Source organism: Rutilus rutilus (assembly GCF_951802725.1).
Source record: "Rutilus rutilus genome assembly, chromosome: 23".
In the NCBI taxonomy this organism is placed as follows: Eukaryota; Metazoa; Chordata; class Actinopteri; order Cypriniformes; family Leuciscidae; genus Rutilus; species Rutilus rutilus.
The window spans coordinates 4,562,501-4,589,240 of record NC_140233.1 but is presented as its reverse complement, the minus strand read 5'-3'; the positions used below and the strand labels follow the sequence as shown (position 1 = coordinate 4,589,240).

The 26,740-nt window shown below is 37.3% G+C and overlaps 1 protein-coding gene across 1 annotated transcript in view; it reads left to right on the top strand.

Annotated features, from left to right (window-relative positions):
• The window catches only part of kcnq1.2 (potassium voltage-gated channel, KQT-like subfamily, member 1.2), a gene marked incomplete at its 5' end in the record, with an annotated part of 143,828 nt that overhangs the window by 78,158 nt on the left and 38,930 nt on the right, over positions 1-26,740 (top strand). The window contains 4 exons of the mRNA XM_084396787.1: positions 20,465-20,540; positions 21,663-21,757; positions 21,837-21,877; positions 22,667-22,728. Coding sequence (XP_084252913.1) covers positions 20,465-20,540; positions 21,663-21,757; positions 21,837-21,877; positions 22,667-22,728 — 274 coding nt within the window. The remainder of the gene's footprint in view (positions 1-20,464; positions 20,541-21,662; positions 21,758-21,836; positions 21,878-22,666; positions 22,729-26,740) is intronic.

Genomic DNA, 26,740 nt, shown 5'->3' with positions numbered 1-26,740 from the left:
ATTTATATGTATAACTTATTTTACTTATTAAATACAAATAGGATATAATAAAATAATGACAATATGATGAAGAGTTCATCTATAATAACAAAATCATATAAATTGTATAATAAACCATAAAATGTACTGTGTGATGCCTGTGTCCATCATCAGAGCTGCTCCATATGAGTGTCGGATGTGAATGTAAGGTGGATCTGCTCTTCCCTGTGGATCTGCTCTTCCCTGATCTGCTCTTCCCTGTGGATCTGCTCTTCCCTGTGGATCTGCTCTTCCCTGTGGATCTCCTCTTCCCTGTCGATCTCCTCTTCCCTGTGGATCTGCTCTTCCCTGTGGATCTGCTCTTCCCTGTGGATCTGCTCTTCCCAGTGGATCTGCTCTTCCCAGTGGATCTGCTCTTCCCTGTCGATCTGCTCTTCCCTGTGGATCTCCTCTTCCCTGTCGATCTCCTCTTCCCTGTGGATCTGCTCTTCCCTGTGGATCTGCTCTTCCCTGTGGATCTGCTCTTCCCTGTCGATCTGCCCTTCCCTGTCGATCTGCCCTTCCCTGTCGATCTTCCCTTCCCTGTGGATCTGCTCTTCCCTGATCTGCTCTTCCCTGTGGATCTGCTCTTCCCTGTGGGTGGTTTTTTTACGGGACGCTGCCGTCGATTGTTGTTTTAGTCAAATCTCTTATCAAAACAAGCCTACTGGAGTCTGTATCTATAACATATGTGTGTGTGAGTGAGTGTTTGACAGAAACTTCCCACAGTGTGCATGTGTGTGTTTTAGAGCTTCCCATATCCAAGGTTTATGTTGCGTTCGAGTATATGGAGTGTGTGTGGCTCAGGGACGATGATGACTTTCTGCCATAGGTAGTTTCAGCAACTTGGTCGGTAGTTTAGAGGCATGTTTCCAATATTCTGACAATTAATACATACATGCATGCACATATATAGAAATATATTCTATTATATATATTATATTTGTGTTGTTTCAAACCCATGTTACATTCTTTATTTGGAACACAAAAGATGTTTTGAACAACACTGCATGGGGATGTAAAAAAAAAAAAAAACAGCAATTCAGACCAAAATACAGTGCTATGCATAAGTTTAGACACCCATGCTAAAGTTGACTAAAAAGGGGAATAAAAAATCATCTTTTTGAAATTGAACTTAATGCCTTAATTAAAAAAATTAGGAAAAATCCAACCTTTAAGGACACCAATTTTCTTTGTGAATGAATAATGTATCGTAAATAAATAAATGTTCTTCCTTAAAATACAGGGTGCATAAGTGTGTACACCCCTATGTTAAATTCCCATAGAGGCAGGCAGATTTTTATTTTTAAAGGCCAGTTACTTCATGGATCCAGGATACTATGCATCCTGATAAAGTTCCCTTGGCCTTTGGAATTAAAATAGCCCCACATCATCACATAGCCTTCACCATACCTAGAGATTGGCATGGTTTTATTTCAGTTAGCCTAATAGCTAGTTTGATTTGCATTGAGAGATGATCTTATGGAAAGTACCCCATGCCAATCTCTAGGTATGGTGAAGGCTATGTGATGATGTTGGGCCATTGTGATGTGGGGCAGACTTACGCACCCTGTATTTTAAGGAAGAACATTTATTTATTTACGATACATTATTCATTCACAAAGAAAATTGGTGTCCTTAAAGGTTGGATTTTTCCTAATTTTTTTAATTAAGGCATTAAGTTCAATTTCCAAAAGATGATTTTTTTATTCCTCTTTTTAGTCAACTTTAGCATGGGTGTCTAAACTTATGCATAGCACTGTAATTGGGGAAAAACTGCCTAAAAGTACCGTAACACTAGCTTATGTGATTCATGCACAATATTCCAAGACTTCTGAAGACATATGATGCTTTATGTGAAAAACAGACTTTAAGTTTAAGCAATTTTCAAGCCTGATGATCCATAAACGGTTATGGGACATGCAAAAGCCTGCATCATTGATTTTATGTTTTATTCAGTATATTATAATTTTTTTATCATTGAAAATAATATATATATATATATATATATATATATATATATATACACATACATATATATATATAATTATATAATATAAATTTTATTATATAATACAATTTTTTTAATATATATATATATATATATATAAATGAAAAATATTGATATTATTATTTTATTACTTAATGACTTAAGTTATTATAATAAAATAAATAAATAAACCATATAATTTACCATACAGTAACTGAATATTCAGTTTAACACAGTTTAATTGTGCATGGACACAATATATATATATATATATATATATATATATATTTATATTATTACAAGATTTTCAAGCGAATAGCGATAAAAATTCCCATCTGTTCCTCACACAGATCCACCATATGACTTCAGAAGACTAGGAATGAGTCGTCATATTGACTATTGTGATGATGATTTTATGATTCTGCTTCTGTATCCCACATAAGCGAGTAAATGACGATGAAGAGGGTTCGTTTCTCCTCGTCTCCGGTTGTTGGTTTGCTGCGGCTCAGAGATGTTTTGACAGGCTTTTTGGATTCATGGCTCAATGAATCAGAACTGAAACATTGTATTGTTATTCTATCAAGCGTTTTAAACTCAGACAGGAAGGTCTCTGGCCGTGGGCATATTTTCCTCCATCACCATCAGCGCTCGCTAAGGTAATGTAAGTCTGACGGAGGCATAAAGCCAGGGAATGGCGTTTCATCTTTGATTTGGAGACGTTATTCCAGGCCTGTGGATCTTTTTGATCCGGCGAACAGCTCGCCGCGTGGTCTTATCGAGCAGCACACATGGCTTACATTTAAACATTAAAGCTGATGATTATGAGATTAAATCTGCGTCCAAAGGTCACCGAGAAAGACTTAAAAGCTTCTGGAGTGAAGCTCGTCTCTTCTTGTACAGCCTGATTACAGGTTTGATGAACTGGAATGAACCGCCGGTTATTTGCGTAATATCTCGCATTGGATTTACTCCGAAAGCTTCCAGTCGAGTCAAAGACTAACCAAATCCTTTTGTGAATGTAGAGCAGGTACTGGAAATGCTAAAATATGACGTGTGCTCATAAAGCATGCAGTGTGTTATGGGTTATGAGGGCCCAGTGATAAACATACGCTGTTAAAATCTTTTATGGTGTGCTGAATATTGCTGTACTCACAGTAAAATGAGAAACGAGGTGACTGGGAAAGGAAAGCAGACCTGTTGCATTGCGTGCCACATGTATCGGGCCGCCTTCGTTAATGGGTTAGTTAATGATATTTGCAATATTGCGAGATTCTTAAGGTTTCATGTTTCGATAAGTCTCTTCCTCTCACCAAGGCTGCATGTATTTAATCAAAAATACAGTAAAAACTGTAATACTGTGAAATATTATTATGTTTTCTGATTGAATATAATTTCAAATTTAATTTATTCCTGTGAACAAAGCTGCCCCCCCCCCACACACACACATTTTCCAGGATTCTTTGATGACTATAAAGTTCAAAAGAACTTTTTATTTGTAACAGAAATATTTTGTGATGTTAAAATGTCTTTACTGTCACTTTTGATCAATTTAATGCATCCTTAAAAAAAATCGTACTGACATCACATTTTTACGTGGTTTTGTACAAATTAAAAGCCTACAGCTTTTGTTTAATGCGTACAAACTTATGTTTATGTCTATAATGTGACCTAGAGCTGCACAATTCTGTATTGTGGATGTTAAAATTGTCACTTTTTGAGGGTTAGCAAAAACGCACAGTTTTTGTGTCTGTTCCTTTAAATGCAAATGAGCTGCTGCTCCCGGCGCAGGGGGCAGAGCTACAACAGCTTGTGTCCTTTTACCTCACACACACATGCACTGAAAATTTCAAAAACTTTTAGCCTTTTATGTTCAAATCGAAGTCAGACAAAGATGGAGAGAATCAAGAAGAAGTGTGAATCAGCGTTTTTGAACAAATCTCTTGAATGAATGATTCAATCACTCACAAAGACTTCACCTGTTTCACTACTGGACGAATCAGTGTTTTTGAACAAATCTCTTGAATGAATGATTCAATGACTCATTCATAAAGACTTTACTTGTTTCACTACTGGACGAATCTGTGTTTTTGAACGAATCTCTTGAATGAATGATTCAATGACTCACTCACAAAGACTTCACCTGTATCATTACTGGACGAATCAGTGTTTTTGAACAAATCTCTTGAATGAATGATTCAATGACTCATTCATAAAGACTTTACTTGTTTCACTACTGGACGAATCTGTGTTTTTGAACGAATCTCTTGAATGAATGATTCAATGACTCACTCACAAAGACTTCACCTGTATCATTACTGGACGAATCAGTGTTTTTGAACAAATCTCTTGAATGAATGAATGAATGAATGAATGAATGAATGAATGAATGAATGAATCAACCACAGATACATTTTTAACAATCTCTTGTCGCCACCTACTGGTGTAACTCTGTAATACAATCTTTATTTGAAGCATCAAGTTACTTTCAAAAGGTGATTTCCTAGCCTGGCTCCCAGCCCGAACCCCGCCCACAACATTTTTTGGTCGGGAAGTTCGGTCTGGACTCGCTCCGTTGAGGAGCTATTATGCCCGAACAAAAATTGTTCGGACCAATCAAATTGTCAGGGCGGGCTTTATACGATGATGGACAGATAAGCAACGGTAACGTAATCATCCACGTCACCAAAGAGCGCTTGATTTGAATTAGTTTACAACAAAGACGACTGCTGCTGGAGAATTGAGATTTCACGAGTTCACATTTACAAATAAGTCAGATAGAATAAATGCGTATATAAGATTTCACACAAATAAGTCAGATAGAATAAATGCGTATATGACGTGCTGTCCGAGGAGAGGGCTGTGGGCTCGGTAGCCATACTCCCCCGTATTCCTGGTTGTGAGAGAACAAGACAAGAGTGAGGATTCGGGGTGGTGGAGGGATGCTGAAAAACTGTCAAGGAGTGTTAGGTAAGTTGACAGAGTGAATTTATGCTTCCTCATGCTGATAGAAAGGGTAACGTTAGACATGGTATTGTTTGATGACAAGTTGATATTGGATTGATTATTTGTACGTGCTCCTCCCGAACTTTGTTTATGAAACATCATGTGTAGATTCCGCCATCGCGTCTGTTATAGAAGATATCCACAGCGCATTCATTTTAAAAGAGGAACAGAGAGCCGCGACATTTTGTTGGTTGAAAATATGAATGAAGAACATGCGTCATTTACTCCGTTGCTCTGATTGGTTGTAGGTCTATCCAATTGAGTGCAGAGTTTTTTTTTTTCCTGGTTTGGTTGAGACACACCCCATAATCAAATCTCTATGGAGAAGTATCAGACTCACATTCTGACTAGAATCTGAGTATGACGACGTCAGGCTAGTGATTTCCTCTATTGTGAGCGCTACCGGAGACATCAGTGTTTATATCCAAACTACTGTATAACCTTTTATCCCAGTACTTCTGTGATAATTTGATTTATTGTAACACAGATACTGTATGGTTGAAAAGACCTAAACAGACAACTGCTCTCTCCCTGGGTCAGAGCGCAGATCTGAATGTTCGCTGTGATCGAACCTGTCAGAGGTTTAATAGACAGAGCTGAATCGCACTCATTTAGGAATAAGATCACGTGGGTGTTTGAATCGAGATCGCAATCTTGTAATGATTAATCGTGCTGTTCTAATGTGACCCCAAAAATTATGAATGTCACTGCATGATCACAAAATTTCAAAGCATGTTTAGAGCCAAAATCTCAATGCATAACGAGTTTTGAAAATTGTAAGTGAAGATGTGCGGACATGTGCTGGTCAGACAGATGAGTTTGCTCCGCTGCCCCCTGCGATAGACATCGGCCTGTTTAATATCCTGTTGGCTCCTCTCGTAGCCTCCCTCAGATGACACACACACACACACACAGGCGCTTCCTGAGCCGCAGCAGCGCTTCAGAATGACTTCATTTAGAAGGACAGCAGACGGTTATGGCTTGTGAACCCGCGCTGCTAATGAACCTCTGACGCTTTCACCTTCAATCCGTCTCTGAAACGTGTCCGTGATCACATGGTACAGAGCTTTTAAGGACAAATCTCCACAAATAAAAATAAAAAAGTGAATTTACACTGCAAAAACAAATGGAAAATAAAGATTTTCTAAGCATTCTAAAATCAAGATACATTTACTTGATTTTTGTTTTCTGAAAAATGTGTCATATAAACATCTGCCAGAAAAATAAACTTAATTCAGGGGGAAAATAAGTTTTATTTTCCTCACCCTTTTGCCAGATATTTGTTCTTGTTTTAGGAATAAATTCACTTAATTTTATAAGTAAAAAGTCAAAGTTTCCTGATTTAAGAATGTTGAGATATTTTAATGAAAATTATTTTAATGAGACAAAGATGTGGATAGACTTTTGATTACAAAGGTTAAAAATGTCATTTTCTAGCATATGTTTTCATGCACAGTGCATATGTTGACATTAGAAGGATCTTTTATAAACTTATGCATCATCAAATGTATGCATGACCTTATTTACTTCCTTATTTCATGTTCCTCGTCCTATTGCAAGCGTTTCATCAGTGCACATTACTGAATCGAATGACTTCTAACCTTTGACCTTTTCCTTTTTGGCTGACGTCACCTATACGCCACACAGGTTATTCATTCATGTTAACCAATAGTAAATAACTATTTAGTCACTGTTTTTGGCTGCATGTTTTTGGTAGAATTTCCTGTTTCACTCACAGAATATTTCAGATAAAATGAGTTTCATGGCGTTTTCTTCGAGGGGTGATTTATAAAGTTTGCATGAGCAGAAAAAATCACCTCTCTACTCAGTGATCAAATAAAAACCAGTGTGAAATCCAGTTCATGAATGGATTGTTCTGAATGAGTATTATAAATTGATCTAGCTGAGTGCGACGACACCTGGCAACTTCCAGGAACAAACACGTCATCATTTATGGGAAAATTGCATTGATGTTAGTGTATCTTGGCTGAGGTCTCTGTGTGTGTGTGTGTGTGTGTGTGTGTGTGTGTGTGTGTGTGTGTGTGTGTGTGTGTGTGTGTGTGTGTGTGTGTGTGTGTGTGTGTGTGTGTGTGTGTGTGTGTGTGTGTGTGTGTGTGTGTGTGTGTGTGCGTGTGACTTTATATTGAAAAAATGTGTAACAAACAGTAGCTCTCAGAATCTGGATACTGGTTGTCGCTTGCACACCATTCAAAATGCTGCAGAACTTAAATAAATAACTTCAATTCAATTCAAATTCAAAATTCAATTAAAAAAACTTTATTATCTATCAACCAGTGAAGGAAATTTGTCTTAGGTTAAAAGGCTCACATATACACAGTACAATCTCACACACCACAAAACACAATTAATCCAAATAAAGTACCTTACAAATATGTAAATAAATAAACAAAGGCTTAACTAGTTTAATGTAGAAATCTTACTCTCTCTGACCTTTTCCCTTTTGGCTCACAATACATAATGTTTACCAAGAGTAAAATAACTTTAGTTGTATCCATGAATTTTTTTAAAATTTTTATCCTTGAATATGTTTGAATATCCTGTTTCGCTCAGCAATATGTCAGATTATGAAGTAAAATGAGAAATGAATACCAGAACTCCATTCTAGAACATTTAGATCTCTGAATTACAGTCTAGATCCATGAATTCCGTTTCAGAACTCTGACAACACACTTTACTTAAGAACACTTTGAGCAGTTTCATTGTAGAACCCTGGTTGCATCTCATTAGAATGTTGCATCTCATTAGAATGAGATGTTTACTCCATTGTTTCTGACCATCTCCATCCCTTTATGCATCTCATTATAATTATAATGTTGCATCTCATTATAATGTTGCATTTAATTATAATTAGAATGTTGCATCTAATTATAATTAGAATGTTGCATCTAATTATAATTAGAATGTTGCATCTAATTATAATTAGAATGTTGCATCTAATTATAATTAGAATGTTGCATCTCATTATAATTAGAATGTTGCATCTCATTATAATGTTGCATCTCATTATAATGTTGCATCTCATTATAATTAGAATGTTGCATCTCATTATAATGTTGCATCTCATTATAATTAGAATGTTGTAAAACACATTCAGCTTTCAGTTTTTGGCACATTTACAGTAAAGGAGCCGTTGTCAATGTGCTTGTGTCTGTACACACGTGTGTGTGTGATACTTCCCTGCTTAAGCACAACCGCTCAGCTGATGTGTGTGTGATACTTCCCTGCTTAAGCACAACCGCTCAGCTGATGTGTGTGTGATACTTCCCTGCTTAAGCACAACCGCTCAGCTGATGTGTGTGTGTGTGTGTGTGTGTGTGTGTGTGATACTTCCCTGCTTAAGCACAACCACTCTGCTGATGTGTATGTGATACTTCCCTGCTTAAGCACAACCGCTCTGCTGATGTGTGTGTGATACTTCCCTGCTTAAGCACATTAGCTCAGCTGATGTGTGTGTGTGTGTGTGTGTGTGTGTGATACTTCCCTGCTTAAGCACAACCGCTCAGCTGATGTGTGTGTGTGTGTGTGTGTGTGTGATACTTCCCTGCTTAAGCACAACCGCTCAGCTGATGTGTGTGTGTGTGTGTGTGTGTGTGTGTGTGTGTGTGTGTGTGTGTGTGTGTGATACTTCCCTGCTTAAGCACAACTGCTCAGCTGGTGTGTGTGTGTGTGTTGCGCTGAAGGACACTTCATTAAATCAGCACACGTGTCGAGAGAGAGACTTCACGTTTACTCCAGGGTTTTTGAATTGAATTGAGAATAGCACTTTTAAATTTAGATCAAACAAAGGGAATTTAATTAAACAGGACGGAGAATTTCAGATTTTGAAAGCTAATTTCTCAAATTCGACGATCTGCTGAAGTTCAAACTGAGCATCAGAGCGGGAAAGAAAGGTGATTTGAGTGAGTTTGAACATGTCATGGTTGTTGGTGTCAGACGGGCTGGTCTGAGGATTTCAGAAACTGCTGATCTACTGGTTTGGACAGTAGAAGATTGGGAAACATTGTTCAGGCTGGTGCTATAATGGTATTTTCTTGGCACACTTTGGGCCTTTAGTACCAACTGAGCATCATTTAAACTCCACAGTCTACCTGAGGATTGTTTCTGACTATCTTCTTCCCTTTATGACCACAGTGTCTCATCTTCATCAACACACACACACACACACACACACGTCACAAAGCTCAAATCATCTCACACTGGTTTCTTGAACATGATGAGTTCACTAAACTCAAACGGCCTCCACAGTCTCCAGATCTCAATCTCAGGGATGTTCTGGAACGGGAGATTCACATCATGGATGTGCAGTGACAAATCTGCAGCAACAGTAACCGTGTTTCCATTACAGATTTGCGCAAAACTTTTACGATTTTTTTTTTTTCTTTTCTAATATATATTTATTTTTTTTCTCTCTAAATGTCGATAAAAAACAAGACTTAAAGGGGTCATATAATGGTACATGCACTTTTACAGGTTGATTGTACTGAAATGTGTGTTGGCAGTGCCTGTACACAACCATCATAAAATGATAAAAATCCATCCAGTGTTTTTTTTAATCTTCTTATATGTTTTCCCGTCTCAAATCAAGCTGTTCGATTTTGTGACGTCACGCGGTCGGACGCCCCTCCCACGATTGTTGATTGACAGCAGCGTTTCAACACAGACCCGCCCTCGCTCGTGAGCGAGCTGTCAATCATAGTCCGCGCGTCATTGTTGATACGCTGGAGCACTGTCTATGAGCAGAATGCCGTCTAAGTGATTGTGGTGTTCTTGGGTGTAATAAGGAACACAGCATCATTTTGACGTTCCTAAATCCGAACCGCTGAAGACGCAGTGGCTGAGTTTCGACGTTCACGATCAGCGTCAATGCTTTCATGTTTGCGTGAATCATTTCACACACCAGACTGCTTTACAAACGAAGGTCAGTATAAAGCTGGTTTTGCTAAGAAGCTGCTCCTGAAAAAAGGATCGGTACCAACTATTCGTGTTCCTGCTGCACCTCCAGAAGAAGAAGTGAGTGTAACGTTTTATTAACCTTTATATTAATATTTATATTAATCTTTACATATCGCTTGCTGCACGCTTCACGATGAATGCGGCTAAGGTTTACACTCAGGGTACATTACGGCATGTTTTCTATGTACGACGTTCTCAATATAATTCATAATCCCACGTTTATAATGAACAACACGTTATGGTTATTGTGTTATTACAAACGGTGTCCGCACAGAACAGAGGGGCGGGGTGAGCAAAGCTCATTATCATTTAAAGACACATGCACTTAAACGGCGTGCTGAAAACAGAGCTGTTTTTGACCAGGTAAAATGAGTGTTTTCTTACAATACTAATGAGAATTTTTAATTAATGTATATTACAAACTTTTCATTTAGACCCTAAAGAATCATATTAGCTTGTATAAAAATGCCATTATATGACCCCTTTAAGACCTAAAAAAAACTTTTTGGAACATGACGATTCAAATGCCAAAACTGAGAATTTTAAAAGTTGGCAAGATTTTGGATTTCCTCGATCCTTCCAGAAATGTGTTCATCTGTGAGTAAGTGGACTGTGAGTATTAAACAGTTAACAGACTATTAAACTCTGCTGGTTTCAACTTGTTTACACACAGAACATTTACTCTGACTGATGAAAATTCTTCATTTTCTCACCTATTATTTGTTCATTCACACACACACACACACACACACACACACACACACACACACACACACACACACACACACGCTCTCCTTCTCCTCCATCCATTGTGATGTAATACTTCCATACCATCTTCTGCATTCTGCTTTATATACTGCCTCAGTTTTGATGCAAGTCACTTTGGATAAAAGCCTCTGCTAAATGCATACATCAAACATCATATTCATGCATGCTCAGATATGATCAGATATGTCTCAGATGAGCTTATATCAGTTTATTTAAAGAGAACTGCTGTAGATCTCGGATGAGAAGAGATGCTGCTCTCCCTTTATCTGTTTTGGGATGGGAAAAGTGCAGGATTTATATGTGCACACACTCAGATAAGCAGCCGTTGGTTAAATACAGCGCGAGGTCGCGGGTTCAGACCGTAACACACACACACACACACACACCGGCGTCTCCCGGCTGGGGTCGTGGAGGATCCTAAAGAGGTCGTTTGCTTAAATTTATTCTTGTTGCCCGTGAAAAACATGGAGATCATCTTTCTCTTTTTTTTTCCCCCTCCTCCCTCCTTTCGGCCGTGAACTCTCTCTGCCCAGTCACCCGATCTGTAAAAACAAAACATAAGTGAATAATAACCATGAGCTCTTACTGAACGCTATATCATCGCGGGCTGGTAAACGCAGTGACCTCAGTTTGCAGAAATATTACCCTGTGGCTCAGATCAGCTTAAAATATCCCAACACACTCTCACACGGACACTCGGGACTCCAGTCTCGAACTCCGAGTTTAATTTTAGAATGTTTCAAAACATCATTCTAGAATTCTGACATTCAATGTAGAATTTATTTCATTTAAAAATGGAATTTTTAGAGTTTTGGGAATTTTGTTAATGTATCGCATAACAAAAATATGGAGCATCACAACTGTTCTCAACATTGATTAGAATCATAAATGTTTCTTGAGCATCAAATCATCATATTAGAGTGATTTCTGAAGGATCATGTGACACTGAAGACTGGAGTAATGATGCTGGAAATGCATCTTTGATCACAGGAATAAATTACACTTTACTATATAATCACATAGAAAACACACATTTTAAATGGTTTTCTTATTTCAGTGTTTTTACTGCCTCCTGAAAGGCTTGGTGTCGCTCAGGTGTGTGTGTGTGTGCGTGCAAGTGAGTGTGTGTGTGTGTGTGTGTGTGTGTGTGAGAGTGTGTGTGTTTGTGTGTGCGAGTGAGTGAGTGAGAGTGTGTGTGAGAGAGTGTGTGTGCGAATGAGTGAGTGTGTGTGCGAGAGAGTGTGTGTGTGTGTGTGTGTGTGTGCGAGTGTGTGTGCGTGTGTGTGTGTGTGTGTGTGTGTGTGTGTGTGTGTGTGTGTGTGTGTGTGTGTGTGTGTGTGTGTGTGTGTGTGTGTGTGTGTGTGTGCGTGTGTGTGTGTGTGTGTGCGAGTGAGTGTGTGTGTGCGAGTGTGTGTGTGTGTGTGTGTGTGTGTGTGCGAGTGAGTGTGTGTGTGTGTGTGTGTGTGTGTGTGTGTGTGTGTGTGTGTGTGTGTGTGTGTGTGTGTGTGTGTGTGTGTGTGTGTGTGTATGAGCTCCTCACACCTTCAGCTCCTGAGGGAGGAGAACCTCTCGCTGTCAACACTTCTGCTTCTCTTTCTCTTTCCTTGCCTCGTTTTTCTCTCCGCTGCTCTTCGTTGCCAAGAGCCGTCCTCCCTTTCCCTGTTTCCTCTGGCTTTCCTTGTGTCTCACACACACTGAAAACACATCAGTCTTCCAGTAACAAGCACCACACACACACACACACACACACACACACACACACTATTCTCAGGTGTCTTGCATTCCATGTCCTCCTGTCCTTGAAACACACTGTTGGTTTCTCCTCAGGGAACACATCGAGCGGGCCGGTCTTTTTCCGAACAAAAGCTCCGATCGCAAGAGAAAGAAGTAATTAGGAGGAGGGGGCGTTTTTTACGTCTTTGCTCCCTCTTTGCAAACAGTGGCTAGTTTACAGGCACAAAAGCTGAAAGAGTAACTTCTTAGAGAGATTTCTGGTTTTATAATCCTACACTCGTCTGAATGGAGAGAGAGGTTTGACCTCTCGGGGTCGAGGTGCCACAGCGGGGCCGAATCAGACAGATAACCCGAGATCACCTGGGTCTCGTCCCGTCCCGTCCCATCCCTCGTACGCTATTACTAACTCTTGAATATGAATCAGAAGACAATTTAAAGGGATAGTTCACCCAAAAAATTAATGTTTATGTATATACACAAATATATTAAAGACAATCTTTTATGTTAGATGTGATTATTCGCAATTAATGGATATTTATATTTATTATATTATAACAATTATATATTTATATATATAGATTTTTTTTTATTGATTTCATTTAAAAACATTTATATATATATATATATATATATATTATATAAACAAACTTTTATTAGATCTGATTATTCGCAATTAATCATATATATATATATATATATATATATAATTATAATTATAACAATTATATATTTATATATATTTCATATTTTATTTTATATATTTATAAACATAATTATTTAGATACATTTTTTTATTGGATTTAATTTAATATCATTTAATAAAATCTATTTATTAAATACATTAACTTTACTAATTATTATGAATTTTGGTTTTATATAGGTTATAAAAACATTTATTAGCATTAACTCACTACTCCATTGAAGATTAATAAATAATATTATTTGAATAATAATAAAATCATATAATTATTGTACAAAATGTGTTTTTTTTCTGAAGCCGTATAATATCTTTGTGTGAAGGACAGACCAAATTATATTGGATTTGAGTGCTAATTTAGTTTTTTTCCTCACACAAATCACATGATTTCAGAGGACAAATCGCACGGGACTATTTTTATTACACTTTTATGATGCTTTTTTTGACCATAAGCGTCCCTGCTCACCGTACGCTGTCTGAAAAGAGCAGCGGGAACATTGTGCTAAACATCTCCTGTACTGTTTCTCAAAAGAAACAGGTTTGGAATGACATGACGTGGCTAAATGAGGTGAACGAAGCCTTTAATCTTCATTTTAGTTCATTTTAAGTATCAGAAAGTTGTCTTTGTACTCCAGGAGTAACTTTATCCAAACCTTTTCTCACCTTCTTCCTTTTTTCTCCATCTGTGTGAACTGGGCCAACGTTTCGTTCTTTATAATTGACTGTCATATGAGCTTGACGTGACACATACCACGTTTATCATCATTGTTTATGTTGACTATGGTGTACTATCAGCCGGATAGATTGCATGTTATTGCATAATTTGGCTTCTGTTACTGTGTGTGTAATGTGGTAATTGCTGTCGGGTATAAACCCCAACGGCTGTCAAACACACCCTGTATTTTAGGCTCTTTGCAAAGCTTTGTTGCTGATTGCGTGATTATTCATGCCTCAGAGGGGCTACGGCCACTTCCTCTTCCTGTGAGATAAAAAAAGACACTTGACTAGAAATCACCGGTTCTAATTCATTAATGGTCCAGGAACATCTTTTCTGCTTTTATCTCCTTTCTGGAGACTCGATTCAAACAAGTTAAGCGAATAAAGCTTGTGAATGTATGCACGTTCCTGTGGAGTCACTAACTAAAACTATATATACAGTTTTGCTTCCTATTTTTGTGGAAACCATGATACATGTTATTCAGAATTCTTTCATTTAGTTTTTTTAAAGAACAGCATTTACTTGAAATAGAAATCTTTTGTAATTGAAAGTGTCTTTATATAGGTAATATGTAGTTGCTGAATAAAAGTATTCATTTCTTATTGTATATAAGTGTGTGTGTGTGTGTGTGTGTGTGTGTGTGTGTGTGTGTTAGAGCTGCACTAATACTCATTGAAGGATTTTGATCTCGATTCAAAAACTCCTGCGATCTTATTCCTAAATGACAACGATTCGCCTCTGTCTTAAAGGGATAGTTTACCCAAAAATTAAAATTCTGTCATCATTTACTCACCTTTTGAAAGTAACTTGGCGCTTCAAAATAATAGCATTGATTACATCGTTACGCCAGTAGGTGGCGACACGTGACTGTTAAAAATGTATTTGTTATTGAATCATTCACTCAAGAGATTCGTTCAAAAACACTGATTCATCCAGCAATGAAACGAGTCATTGAATCATTTTTTAAATGATATAGTTTTTTTTAAATCATATATTCAAATTAAATACACATTTTTTAATAGACTGCAGCTTAACTTTTTGTCAAAACCTTTAGCAAATTATTTTATATATATGTTATTTTATATATATATATATATATATATATATATATATATATATATATATATATATATTCTTATTGAATCTGTTCATTTTGATGGTTCATGAGTCATCATTTATTATTGTTTCAGATCTTTTGTATCAAAATGTTTGTTGGGTGGTTGATTGAAGGAAGCAAATTAATGTCAATTTTTTGTTAATATTCAACTTGCACTTCCATTTCAAGTGAGAAATATTGTAGTCGTTATTATAATAGTGTCATTGACTTGGTATTTGGAGTTAAAATCTGATGTTTATCACTATAATCACTGTATTACCTGATGGTCGTTAAAATTGTCACTAAGAACGTAGCATTAGCAGTTTTTTTTATTGTTTGTAGCTTGTGTAGTGTAGCTAAATACACTCAAAAGAGTAGCTTTGACTAGTTTAACCTCTTTAAATAATAAGTATCTTCCTGCGTGTTTGTGAATTTTAGGATCAACGCAGTTTTTCCTTTCTGTATCACAGCCGAGTCTGAAGCGGGCTAGCAGCTTTCAGTCCAACACGCGCAGAAACGAGCAGGGCGAATGAGAGAGAGAGAGAGAGAGCAGGAAGAGAGATACACTCGGGGTTACGGCAGGAAAGGAGGGAAAAAAAGGAAAAGAGAGACAAAACTCTGGCACACACCATCGTTTGGCTTCTGGCACACAGTCTCAGTCAGCAGTTTCTCCTCACGAAACGCAGCCAAGCGGCTCTGCACGCGTCCAGCTCACAGCTAATGGCGCTACTGGAGCCACGATTCTTTAGCTTTATCATCTCTATAGCGTACACCACCAGATATGATTTAATATGCATCAATGCATCATCACAAGGTGTTGTTTTACTGTTCTCATTGAGAGCAAAATACTTCTGTCCCCTTGAAGGCACCATGCAATCGAAATGAATGCTCTTTTTAATGGGATATTGCAGTTTTTATTATAAATGATTTATATGTGCACACTTTTTTTTTTTTTTTTTATCCATACAAGCCTCGTAATCTTGAATCAGAATAACTCTCCCTCGCTCTTTCAGCTCATCTCTTCTCTGATGATGAGGGCGGGGCAACCTGTCACTCACATGAGATCCACCAATAGCAAACCACAACCATCCAATCAATTCTCCACATATATAATCAAGCCCCGCCTTACATTTGTTCTTGTTTGAGAAGCAGTTTCACTCGGATATACGTCCCAATAGGGAAGAAGAGTCGATCACAACTTCTGTTTCATGCCGACTTAAAGTTGAACCATTGTAGTTTGCTATTTTATTTCAGTAGCTTGTTTAATTTCAAAATAATCTAGCTATTTTACTTATCTTATTTGAATTATGAGATCAAAACTGTTGAAAAACGTTTAATACAGATTTTTTGAAGTTTTTGAAGTCACTCTGTCTACTTCAAAAATTCATGTGTAATTCAGTGCGTTACTCGCTGTTTCTTTGAGATCATTTGTAAAATTTACAAGGATAATTGTAAATCCTACATAAATTTTCTTTGAGTGTATGTGGGAATGAAGCTAGCGTGTGTCAATCTGAAGCGGACTGGCGTCTCCAAAAGCTGTCGGTCCAACGCAACCTCCTGTAAATCAATGTTTCTGTCCTCATAGAGAGCAAAATACTAAGACAATCACAGCCAATCAGAACTTACTTGAGTTTTAATATGCAGCATTATGGACCAGTGGTATTTTACTGTGGGCGGGGATAAAACATTAAACAATAAACAGTTTTTTGGTAAAAAAAAGAAGCAAAATACAGATTTTATGCAAAAAAAATGATGCATACAATTATGCAAATTATATTATGTTATATATAGTGTGGGTAAAATGTTGGCAATTATAAAAGTGCAGAATGGGATTAGTTTCTGTAACATTTCTACATTAGAGAACAATAGAAATTCATGAATCATGAAAAAAATATATAATGAATATACGTCTTTGCTGTAAAATGTTTCATAGGCTGAATATTCATGTAGTTCTTTTTTTTACAAATTGATTTGCAACATTGTTTAAACGTGAATCTTTCCGAATTTGCGTTTATGCATTTGTCAGATGCATTTTGCCAAAGCAACTTGCGTTACATTATCATTTTTATCAGTTCACGCATTTATATGATCAATAAGTTATGACAACATATGTTTTTACATTGCTTTAACTTGTCAAAATAAGTTAAGCTGTTTTCTACTGTTTTATAAGTTATACAAGACTCAACTCATGTTTTTAAGTCAGTTTAATGTCATTTAAGTTGAAATGACTTAAACATCCAAGTTGATTGTACTTAAAAATTTTAGGCAGCTATTTTTTTTTTTTACATTGTGGGAACTGAACCCATGCAATGCTAATTTAATCCGAATTAAGCAGTTGTAGCAGAAATGTTCTGGTGGTTAATTGGTGAAAAGGTTTGTAGAGCTTGTAAAAGAACGAATGAACACTATTGTGATGCTTGCCTAAAGTGCCGTTAGTTGGGTTGTTCAGTGATCTTGTTAAATGTTTTGCATGTGTAGAACGGAGTGAACATGTGTCAGGCGTGTTGCTGCGCTGCAGCGAGGCGTGTGTGTGTGTGTGTTTTCCTGCATGTGTCCATGAGCTGCTATAATGTGAGGAGGCAGTTTCCTGATTAAACAGTTTCCTGATGTGTTTCATGTTCTGAGGGCATGTGTTTTCTTTCCCAATCATGTTGGGATCTTCACACACAGGCTTTCACACACCAAGACACACAGACACACACACACACACACACACACACACACACACACACACACACACACACACGCACACGCGTCTGGTTTGCTATTGCTATATTTATGGGGACTCTCCATAGACGTCATGGTTTTTATACTTAAATCCACCCAACACACACACACACACACACACACTCACACACACACTAACCCTACCCCTAAATCCACCCATCACACACACACACACACACACACACACACACACTAACCCTACCCCTAAATCCACCCATCACACACACACACACACACACACACACACACACACACTAACCCTACCCCTAAATCCACCCATCACACACACACACACACACACACACACACACACACACACACACACACACACTCACACACACTAACCCTCCCCTAAACCTACCCATCACACACTCACACACACACACACTCACTAACCCTCCCCTAAACCTACCCATCACACACTACATTTTAAAAAAAAACCTCATTCTGCATGATTTATACGCTTGTTTCCTCAGTTTAGGTCCACAGTGACACGAGTCCCCATGAGTGTGTGTGCATTCTGGTTTAAGTCACCGGAATAGAAAAACATGTACACACACACGCACACACACACACACACAGACATGCATGCATCGTCCTGCTCTGGATGTTTTCGTATTGTTCGCATGCATTTCCTGCGAGAGGACAGGACAGACGCTTTGATCTGTGTGTTTTGCGGTGTGTGTGTGTGTCAGCGCTGGGACTGCAGGGAGCTTTTGTCCTGTAATGAAGACGAGGTGTGTGTTTGTGCGGGACAGGGACGCAGCGACCGAGGCCACAGAAGGAAGTGATTCATGTTTTGTAGATCAGTGACAGCGCAGAGAGCTTTATCACGACAGACTCAAGCTGAGAGGAATCAACACGTCGTCCTCTTTTGTTGGACACTCAGGGAACGGCTTTAGTGACAGAGAGTGTGTGTGTCTGATATATATATATACACACACACACACAACATACATGTATTTATATATATGAATTCTTTAAGTTTTATAATATTTATATTATTCCAGCATTCCTGTTATATATATATATATATATATATAGGTAGACAGATATAGCTAAATATGTATATATAGCGTATATATGATATTTTAAAGTTTTATATTATGCATATGTATGTATGTATATATGTATATATGTATATATGTATATATATATATATATATATATATATATATATATATATATATATGTGCATAATGCATATACACTAGGGATGCACCGATATGAAATTTTGATCGATATCGATAATTCTTTTTATTTGGAAAGCCGATAACCGATATATTGGCCGATTAATCTAAATCTAAATGTTAATATCATTTTTGAGAGCCTGATTACAAAAACAAAAGTCTCACCATTAAAAGCCACGACCCAAACACACAATTATGATGTTCTCATTATAATGTTATGTAGCTTATATGACAGACTTGCGCTGCACATGTTGCACTGAACTGTGTTTTCCTTTTTTGAAGTGATTTCAATCATATTTCAAGCAATTCAAAACCATCATGTTGATCAGTGCGCATCTGAAGTGTCTCAGCTGAAGGATATAATACATTATTTATCAGCTTTAATACAACGGACAAGTTTTCTTATCGGGTCGATAACAATAACATTAAAAATGTACATATATGGGCCGATACCGATATGGTGGCTGATATATCGTGCATCCCTAATACACACATTCTTACACACACAAAAAATAAAAAGATATATATATATATATATATGTATGTGTGTGTGTGTACATATATGTACTTCCTTCTAATACAATAAAAAAAAAACATGCGTCAAAAATACGTCATGGCGTCAAATATGTCATTAAAAACCCATATATATAAATGGGTTTTGAATGACGCATCATGACGTATTTGTGACGCATGTTTTTGTTTGGTTGTTATCAGGAGGAAGTGACACCCTCTCGAACATTTATCCTCTCTAAAGCGCCGTGATTGTTTGTACTGTAGTCCATTCTCTTCTCCCACTGTCTGAAGTGTGTGTTGTGGAATGTTGTAAAGCAATTTAAGTGGCCAACGCACACCGATCACCCCACTTAACACACACACACACACACACACTCAACAGTCAGCATCATTCCTCCAAAAATAAATTCTCCCATCATTCACTCCACCCTCATGTCATTCCAAACCCGTATGACGTTCTTTCTTCTGTTAAAAATGCAAAATGAGATGTTTAGCAGAATGTTATGAAGAACAGAAGTCACAGGAGTATATCCGAGTTTCTATTTACTGATGCACTGTTTCTTTAAGACTCTCTCATTAGACTGTGTTGTGGATTGACCAGGACTCTGATGTCAAAGTTCACTGATAACAGCCCAGACGAGCTCTTCATCTGAGATTCTCAGACTCCAAAGCTGCCTTTGAGATGCTTGTCTGCACACGGTCAAGTTTTTAATCTAGTCTTGAGTGGCAGAAATGAGCTGTTTTTCCACTAGGCCCTGTTTACAGTGGACGCGGCCTGACATGACTGCTGTGTGTGTGTGTGTGTGTGTGTGTGTGTGTGTGTGTATTTCTGGGTAGAAACTTTGGCAAGGCAGCGTTACGCTGGAAATAACAGGGTGTTTCGGCCAAAAAACCCAAGTGCCCTCCCTTAGAGAGTATCTGTGTGTGTGTGTTGTCGCCAGGTTTACTGCCACATACGCACACACACACATTTACAGCGGGCCTGCTCAGTGTTTTCTGACGCCGTGTGTGTGTTTGTTTATTTTGTTCTCTGCAGACTTTCCCACGCGCACAGATCCGCCATCAAGGTCATCAGACGGATGCAGTACTTCGTGGCTCGACGGAAATTTCAGGTACTTTTATTTTGTATGTCAGAATCATGATCAAGCGACGGTTCCTCGCCCCAGAGATAGTTATTTTGTGAAATTTCAAACTGAATTTCAAAGGAATATGAATGAAAGAAATATGCGCCAATTTATGTTAAATTATAGAGAAATCAACTTTAGTTTTCATTTGAAAAACACACTTAAAAATATTTTAATTAATTTAAATGACGCCAAAAAATAAATTGAAACAATAAATATGCACTAAAATATGAATAAAAATGCAATTTAATTATAGAAAATTACTAGTTTTCATAATAATCACACTTAAAAATATTTTGATTAATTTAAGTGGCATAAAAACTGAATTGAAAATGAAAATATGCACTAAAATATGAATAAAATTTCAATTAAAATAGAGAAAATTACTAGTTTTCATAATAAAACAGACTTGAAAATATTTTAATTAATTTAAGTGACACAAAAACTGAATTGAAAATGAAAATATGCACTAAAATATGAATAAAAATTCAATTAAAATAGAGAAAATTACTAGTTTTCATAATAAAACAGACTTAAAAATATTTTAATTAATTTAAGTGACACAAAAACTGAATTGAAAATGAAAAATGCACTAAAATATGAATAAAAATTCAATTAAAATAGAAAAAATTACTAGTTTTCATAATAAAAAATCCTTAAATATTTTAATTAATGACACGAAAGCTAAATTGAAACTATAAATAGACACTAAAATAGGAATAAAATGAATTAAATTACATAGAAAATGACTTTAGTTTTCATATTCTCATTCAGTGAGCCTCATTCAATAATGAATTTCTGTTTGTCACCAAATTTATAAAAAAAATATTTTTGCGAACAATTTACACGGAAATTTGTGATTTTTGGATGAAGCGCAATGTTTGATGGTCTGAAGATTAACTAACTAAAAGAACCACCCGATTTATGATCTAAACCGAAATGAATTGAAATATTCACAATGCTTCAGACCTTTTGCATACCTTTGCTGTTGTTGTTCTTGAGTTAAACTGAGCTATAATAACAAAGCGTGGAAGTTCAAGGCCCAGGGGGCTCAAAAAATGGTGTCCTGTGATGACAATGGCTTTGATGGATGCCGCCTGTGTCCCGCAGCAAGCGAGGAAACCGTACGACGTGCGGGACGTGATCGAGCAGTATTCACAGGGACACCTGAACATGATGGTTCGTATCAAAGAGCTGCAGAGAAGGTGAGACACGTGACCTCACGCTCGCAGACCACACAATCCCAGTGCGTTTCACAGGTTCCTGACGTCTTTCCTCTCGCAGGTTGGATCACACGTTGGGGAAACCGGGAATGTTCCTTCCAGGTAAAGGAAAACTGACTGTTTTAAACGGTCCCACATCAAATACAGATTCAAAATGCATGAAAAAATCATATCGAAGGGCTCACATGATCTATTATAGAGGTTAATGTAGCCTACCATGTAAACCCAGACAATTTATTGCAATTTGTTTTTTAAATACAGAAACCATCGTGATTATGACATCACGCCCGTCTTATTAACATCCAATCATATATTTGCATATAATAAAGTAATTCAATATACAGCAACTTTATCCACTTTGAAGATCATTTGCGCAGATGTTAGCCAATCAGAGGTCATTAACATGTTTACTGATCTCTGATTGGCTAATAAAAATGGCAATACATGCAAATTTAGAAACCATTGTGATTATGACATCACTTCCATCTCATTAACATGCAACCTTCCATATTTACATATCATGAAAAACTCAATATACAGCAGCTTTATCCACTTTGAAGATCATTTACACAGTTAATTATGCAGGTATGCAGATCAGAGGTCGTTTACATATTACAGTCTTAAAGACACAGGAGCAAAAAAGCCAAAGTTTGATTGTAAGGGCTAGAGAAAGGATGTAAAATAGCTGAAAAACTCATTTATGAGAGGAGACGACTGCAATGAAGAGTAGAATATGATCCTTTTAAATTGATATGTGTGTTATGTTACAAGAAACCTTTTATATGAGCAAGGTGTTTCAATAAAACACTGTTAACATGAGCTTTTGACTGGTTTTTCTTAGAAACGAATGATTTCTAACTGTGGGATTATTTCCTCGTCTTGTGTTTCCAGAGAAAGGTGTGGATAAGGAATATTATACGGTGGGAGCCCGGCTGATCCGACTGGAAGATAAGGTACAATCCCTTAAGAAGATTTCTGTTGGCTTCTAGTGACGCTTTAGACTGAGTTTGTCACCAAAACGGTGCATTATATTGGTGTTAGTTCTGGTCCGCTCATTTTACTGAGCAAGCAATCGCAGAGAGTGCTGATGTTTCACGTATCATAAACGATAAGTCTCGATTAGCTCTGTTATTTCTCGTTCTGTGTTTCATTGACTCGCTGACGGTATCATGTAGTTCTGATCTCGTCCACCTAGGACAGGGCGCTTCTCTCGGGTTTGTTGTTCCCGTCGAGGAAGCCAGTCTGTGATTGTGAGATTTGAGGATTTTCAGAGATAATGTGACGAGAATCTGTGAACTGGATCAACAGACGTTCTGGAGCTCGAGTGTGTTTCCCAGCAGACGTGTATCTGATGATGGTGTTACAGCAGATAATGTACAGTCGTCTAAATAAACCCAGACAGTGGGGGTGTGTGTGTGTGTGTGTGTGTGTGTGTGTGTGTGTGTGTGTTTGTTTTAATGCAGAAAAATTGTGTGTGATGGGTAGGTTTAGGGGTCGGGTTAGTGTGTGTGAGTGTGTGTGTGTGTGTGTGTGTGATGGGTAGGTTTAGGGGTCGGGTTAGTGTGTGTGAGCGTGTGTGTGTGTGTGTGTGTGTATGTGTGATGGGTAGGTTTAGGGTTCGGGTTAGTGTGTGTGAGTGTGTGATGGGCAGATTTAGGGGTCGGGTTAGTGTGTGTGTGTGTGTGTGTGTGTGTGTGTGTGTGTGTGTGTGTGTGTGTGTGTGTGATTGGCAGGTTTAGGGGTCAGGTTAGTGTGTGCGTGTGTGTGTGTGTGTGTGTGTGTGTGTGTGTGGTGGGTAGGTTTAGGGGTTGGGTTAGTGTGTGTGTGTGAGTGTGAGTGTGTGTGTGTGAGAGTGTGTGTGTGTGTGTGTGTGAGTGTGAGTGTGTGTGTGTGTGTGTGTGTGTGAGAGTGTGTGAGTGTGTGTGTGTGTGTGTGTGTGTGATGGGTAGGGTTAGTGTAAGGGGAGAGAATATACAGTTTGTACAGTATAAAAACTATTACGTCTATGGAGAGTCCCCACAAAGATAACGAACCAGATGTGTGTGAGTGTAAGAGTGTGTGTGTGTGTGTGTATCTGTCTCTGTGAGTATGTCTCTGTCAGTATTGTGTGTGTGTGTGTGTGTGTGTTGTCGAGACACATACAGTATTTAGATTGAATCACGGCGCTGTTTCTAGGTGTGTCAGCTCTTCCCGTCTGGCTCTTCATTCGAGCACCTGTGATGAATCTCAATCGCCTCTTAAACTTTCACACATTCCTTATGCAGAATAACACGACAGCCCTCAAGGGTGTGTTTAACACGATCTCTGATCTGAACAGTGTGAGTGGCACATTTCAGCTGTTATTGAAGGATGAAGAGACTGGACTAGACAGCGTGTGTATTTGACATGTAAATAGGCATTTATACAGACAAAAACTGCCTGTTATGATGAAATGAAGAATTATGATGTGCATTTGTGCTGTGGTTCAGCTTGGTGAAGCTGTAAAGACGTGTGAATGCAGACTCATGGATGAACGTGTGCAGATCTGAACTTGATGGCTGAAAGTGTGCAGACTTGAGCGCCGCTGTGATGTTTTGTGTGTGTGTGTCAGTTTGGTCAAGCGCCGCTGTGATGTTTAGACTGCAGAAGAAGCACAACTAGAGCGAGCGAGAGGAAAACTTGTCGTGACACGGTGATGGTGGTTTCATTCGGTCGATTCATGCCTGAGGGCAACAGGTGGGTGAACTGAATGAACCACACACACACACACACACACATAAACGCAGACATCTGATCATACGTGCTGCGTCATTTGGCTGGAGCAATAAACACAAGATATTACAGCAACACAGTATCTCACGTCTCTGAAGGATTTCAACACTGCTATAGATTGCAGTCTGAGATCTAGTCTTCATGTCCGCTACTAAAACAGTTGTCTATTTTTTTTCTCCTCAAGAATTGTTGATGCTTAAACACGACATTATCCAAATATTCTATTTATTAATGTTTATAAATAATTAAATACTATTACTATTATATATTATATTAGTATTAGTAGTATTATATAATTTATGAACTGATTTATTTATAAAAAATAATATATATATATATATATATATATATATATATATATATATATATATTATTTTTTATAATTTAATATAATTATATGTGTGTGTGTGTATATATATATATATATATAAACAATAATTAATTATAAAAAATAAATATAATAAATAATTCTATTCTATTACTATCATATATATTATAATATTTTATTAGTAGTAGTATTATATATATATATTGTGTGTGTATATATATATATATATATATATATATAAAAACTGATTTATGTTTTATATATATATATATATATATATATATATATTATAAATAAATATTATTACTATTATATATTATATTATATTGTTATTAGTATTATTATTTAATATATACAGTATATACACTGTGTGTGTGTGTGTGTGTATGTATATATATATATATATATATGCTATATATAGCATATATAGATAGATAGATAGACAGACAGATATATATATATATCACATCTCCGATAAATAGTTCTGTGAAGACCTGTGAAGACCTCATATCTTGATGATCTCTCCATCAGTGATGAATATTAACACGCTTGAACAGTTATAAATCACACAGTCTTCTCTCGGTCAGTCTTTGTTTTGCTGTTGTCATGTGGAGTCATTTCTCTTCCCCCGGGACGAATGTTTCGAGGTATCTCGCCTGACTGGCAGCTCGTGAGTAAGCTGTGGTTAATACGTCTGAGTTTTGCACGGGCCGACATTGATTTATACTCCTTGACAAAGACACACATCGCAACAAACAGCCCGTCTCCTCCGTCCCTCATGAAGATGAATGAGAACCCGTGGAGTGTGTTATCTCTCTGTCCCACTGAAACATGTTCGAGAATAACAAGAGTTTGACGTCTCCAGGAATTGGCTTTTCAATAAGCTTAAGAAAGCATGTACAACCTTGACTGAATATTGAAGGTCAAACATGCGCTGAACCTGCTCTTTTATAGATCTTATCTTCTTGATAAGACTTTATTTATTTTCTAAATTTTTCTCAGGAGAAACATCTGAGAAGTACCTCATTTAATGATCTCTGATTGGCTGATAAAAATGGCAATACATTTAAATACAGAAACCATCGTGAACCATTATGACATCACTTACATCTCATTAACATGCAGCCTTCCATATTTACATATGATAAAAAATTCTATTTCAGAAACTTTATGCACTTTGAAGATAATTTGCACCGATGTTAGCCAATCAGAGGTCATTTACATATTTAATGATCTCTGATTGGCTAATAAAAATGGCAGTACATGCAAATAAATAAACCATAGTGATTATGACATCACTTCCATCTCATTAACATGCAACCTTCCATATTTACATATCATGAAAAACTCAATATACAGCAACTTTGCACTTTCAAAATCATTTGCGCGGATGTTAGCCAATCAGAGGCCGTTTACATATTTAATGATCTCTGATTGGCTAATCAAAATGACAATTTCAAACTGAGAAACATCTGAGAAGTAGAAGACCTCAGCAAGATTGATGTTCTCCAGGCTTAGGCAGTTTGTGTGGTTTTTCTGGTAAATCAAAACGTGTCAAACCAGTTTCTGATTTCTTGTAAAGCGAAACGTGACTTTTCATAAAGTTGTTTGTGAAAACTGAATCTGAAACGCATTAGCGACTGCTGATGTGAAGGGCAGAAGCACAGAGCTGTGTTTAGGCTACGGTCGGAGCCCGATCGACCCAGACGGCGTAAACACACGTGTAGCTCACACACACCACACTCACATCCCCGCACATGTTTACGCATGTATACATTTGACCGCTCTCACACACATAAACATACTCACACACACTGTCATGCGATGCACATGTCTGAGTAGAACTAAAACAAATGTCTGAGTTTTCTCAGTTTCCCCGGCGACAT